Source organism: Frankliniella occidentalis, unplaced genomic scaffold (genome assembly GCF_000697945.3).
Source record: "Frankliniella occidentalis isolate FOCC.00 unplaced genomic scaffold, Focc_3.1 Scaffold155, whole genome shotgun sequence".
Taxonomy (NCBI): Eukaryota; Metazoa; Arthropoda; class Insecta; order Thysanoptera; family Thripidae; genus Frankliniella; species Frankliniella occidentalis.
Window position 1 is genome coordinate 366,185 of NW_026267281.1, and position 4,081 is coordinate 370,265.

The 4,081-nt window shown below is 51.8% G+C and overlaps 1 protein-coding gene across 1 annotated transcript in view; it reads right to left on the reverse strand.

Annotated features, from left to right (window-relative positions):
* The window catches only part of LOC113202256 (uncharacterized), a 29,658-nt gene extending 27,619 nt beyond the window's left edge, over positions 1-2,039 (reverse strand). Inside the window, exon 1 of the mRNA XM_052271237.1 lies at positions 1,958-2,039. Within this exon, the coding sequence (XP_052127197.1) occupies positions 1,958-1,972 (15 nt within the window). The 5' untranslated portion in view covers positions 1,973-2,039. The remainder of the gene's footprint in view (positions 1-1,957) is intronic.
* Positions 2,040-4,081: the final 2,042 nt, after the last annotated feature.

Here is a 4,081-nt window from a genome sequence, read left to right on the forward strand (position 1 = left end):
GAGGGGGACAACGGTCTTCCGCCGGTGTTTCCGTGGCCGCGCGCCGCCTTCCTTGGGATCGCAGCCGCGGAGCCGCGCCTTACCGCAATAGGATGAGGTGGGCAGAGGGGTTGCGCGTCGTGATAGCCGTCGTTGTTGGCGTGTCTCGCCGTGGCGTGGCGGCGCGGCGGCGCGGCTGGACCGCCGGACCCAGCCGGACCGTTGTTGAAAGTTTGTTTCCGGCTTGGGCCTAAGCAGGCGGGGCGGGGCGGGGCGGGGCAGCCCCGTCCGGTCCAAGGGAGGTGGATAATAATGAGTTCAGAGTTTGGTCCCCATCCGACACGCAAGGGAGGAAAAGTCGGAGCCCCGAGGGTACTAAAAGGATTTAACACCCGCTAAAAGAGAGACATGCAAGAACACTAGCGTCCCTGCGCAGGGATGCCAAAGGCAACCCATTCTTAGAAATGGTACACGGGCGCTATAATCCTAGATTCCTTCAAACGCGGCTCTACTTCAATCATGCGACGATGATCTGATTTTAATCCGATGTATTCGCTGGACTAATTGACATATTGCTATCATAGGGCGTAGGACACGCAGACACGAGGCCATAACTTAGTTGGGAACGCTGAAAAAATTTCTTTCGTCGCAAAAATAGGAAGTTTTAAACCAACAAATTTTAAGAATAATCTTCAATTGTGAATTAATTGTACTCGATTGTACTAATCAAATGGTTGTCCGGTTTACTATAAGTGGTAAGAGAAAACAGTCCGGACTCTACACGTACTTTCTTACCGAAGCGCATAGGATGAAGTACTGTATTTCACAATTTAGGTGTATTAACTGACGGCTTAAAACTGTTGATAATAAATTTCCAATCAGTAACAAATCACGACGTTTGTTTAAATATAAAGGCGACATCATAAACTTCGTTTATCGAGCAGCCACGGTGAAGCCGGGTGAAGCACGTTTCCGACCCTACCCTAATTAGTCAATCCAATAACTGACTTACTGCATGTCCTACGTCACACGTCACCGGGTTCGGTTGGCATCAGCTGCTGGCTGGGCTGGCCCCCACGGGAGCCGGTCCGCCTGCCCCCACGGGTCTGGCCGGCCGGCCACGATCCTGACCTTCCACAAGGACAGCCGGCGGCGGTTCGTTTACCCAGCACCAGAGCCGGCTGCAGCCCGCCACGGCACGCAGGGACCGAGATCGAACACTACGGACTCCCCATTTCTAATCCCTTTCGTTTCTTGACTGTTCTCTGCATTTTGCAAATAATATCTGCGCGAAAACTACGGTACAATTGATTTTGCTTCTGCGGCTGGATTTTAAACTTTGGAAACAAAAAAGATCAAACTCTAAATTTGAAATCAACTGAAATAGACTGAAATTTGCACAAAGGACCACAGAAAATAACTAAAATTTTAGTAATTATGTAAGTGTGCTGAAGGCTTACGAATTTAACTTTACACAAGTAATAAGAGTGTCAGCATTTTTTTGAAATTTTGCACAGATAAAAGAGTGCGACAGTCAACCACAAACCGATTTGTGACAACCACGTCACTTTTGAAAAGTTGAACCGCAATAAATGTGTACATTTTTCTCTTTTGTGTAGTTTTAAGTGATTGAAGAGAGAACACTTTTTTCTCCAATAGTGACACGTGACACATATCATTTTTATAATGTCTTACAGACGGAAAAGCGGATCAGTCCTTCCACCAAAAATCGAGACGAAAAATTCACTGTTTGTGCTGTCTACGCAGAGTGGCCTCTGACGCGAAACACTTCTCACGGCGCCACTCTCACTTCACTGGCACTTCGGCACTGCACGTTCGTTGAAATCACTCAACGGTCACTTTCGATTTTCACTTCACTCGGAGGTATCGCAGTTAGTCCTTATAGTCCTTTGGGGCGGGGTCGGCGACGGTGGGCGGCGGCGACACACAACACAAAGGCACAGCACTGGAGACTTACCACTAACACACGCATTGTCGGATTTGAGTTCGAGACCGGGCCTAGGGGGCGGCACGGGCACCGCGGCTCAGCTCTGCAGAGTGGTGCCGGCGCCTTCCGCCGACCCGTTTTTATACGTCGTTTTAGTGTTACACCACACTAGCGAGAGTAATTTCTGCTCCTCCGACCCCCTCCCGGCCGCGGCGGCCCCCTCCTCCGTGTCCTGCAGGACGAGGGGCGGGCGGGGCCGGGCGGGCCGGGCGGGCGTCGGCCCCTCCACTTGCACCGCGGGGCTCGGCGGGGGGGCTGGCCCCCACCGCAGGTCCACTGCACCTGGCCTCCCACCCTGCACTTCCAGAGAAGGGTCTGGAGGGCCCTGGGAGGGATTAGTCTAGAGGGACATCCAAGGAGTGTTTCGAAGGACCCGCAGAGACCTACACTCGGATTAGCACTTTACGCGGGGTACCCAGAAACCAACTATATGGCTTCCGGTTGTCTTTTAGCAGGTTGCGGCCGGAGGCCCATCTGACCCTCCCGGTCCCAACTGCCGGAGCCGTTTTTGAATTAATTTGGAAATGACAACAAATTGGTCGGGCCGGCTCCAACGTGTAAAAACGACGTTGTTCAAATCATCAATCCTAATGTCACTTCTTTGAGGTTTTGTGCAGATTCAGTGCAGCTTGAACATCCCCGGGGATTGAATTGCGGGCCAGAAATACAGGATTATCCTCATCCCCACACTCTGCCTGTACTTTCACTCGTCAATGCGGCATTCATACAGGAGCAGACACACGCGGGCGGACACTATACGACATGACAAGTAACAGCCCGAAAGCGTCGGGAACGCGCGCTTCTGAAATGATGCAATGCAGTAATGCGGTGGGCCTGATGGGATGGGCAAGGCTTACGAACACGAGGAGCCGGCCGAGACACGCGAGTCAACAGTCTAACCGCCAGCATGGACATAATGAACTCGGTGTAATAATAATCCGACAACTGCCTCACTTTGGCACAAAGATGGGAAGTGCGATGATCCAATCTAAAGATCAGCGTGAGAAAGGACTGCAGCGGCGTCCGGCGGCCGCCGGCCCTCTCTGCCCCGCCTCGCGCCGCCCCGCTCCACTAAACAAAAACAACAACACCGCCCCTCTTCTGCAATTCTTATATAATCGTCGTGCCTCACTATTAACGCCATCAACAAGCTCAGATTTTTCATGGGTAAACTATGATGTTTTGCCATGCTTTGCTAATGACGAGGCTAATGATAATTCCATTATATGTGTTAACAGCTTAAGAGTTTGCAACGAGGAAAAAGCGGGGAATTCCCCCCTCCTCTTCTATCTCTCTCTATCGCCTCTCCCTGTCCCTCTCGTGGAAAGGTGCGAGTAGCTCCTCGTCAATTAGCTTGGTCCGGTGATCGCCATTGAAAGCGTCGTCGTCGAAAGCACCTCGGTGGCTGCTGCAAAAAGAAAGGAAGGGAAACAGAGTGGGAGTGGGGCGTCGCGTCGACGTCGCGCGTCCTTCGCCCGAAAGGGCCGTCCTTGGACAAAGGCGATGCTCCCCATCTCCTCTCTCCACTTCCGCAGCCACGCACCAGCGCACGGCGCTACTTCTATCTGCCACATACATTCTTTTAAAAACAAGCAGCTCCACCAGAAAGAAAAAGATTAGAGCAAATGCGACAAGAAACAAGCAACAAAACCCATTATTACTCCTGTTGTAAAAACTCTGGCAGAACAAACATGACCAGTAATTTCGATTCGAAATATCGGCACACCTCGCAATACAAGAGCTCCAAACATTACAGACCTACAATATCAGCTCGAGCTGGTATTGTATTTTTGCGCCCCCTGCTTGTGCGAGACCCTGTCAGGCTTGTTCACACTGCGAGTCACATTCGGTGGCTCGGCGATTGTTCTCGACAAACGGAGCGCGCGCAGCAAGGCGCAGCTCGGAGTGCACCGCGGCCGGCTCCAGCGCGCGGGCGCAGTGCCCCCCACCTGTTTTGGTAGCCCAATCTACCTCAGTAACTTTAAGGAATATGGTGGTTCAGTGTGGAATTATAGAGATGGATATGGTACCACAGGTTTATTACGAGCTTGCCCTATCGGTTCACACAGACACTCTGTACAGTTGAGCAGGCCT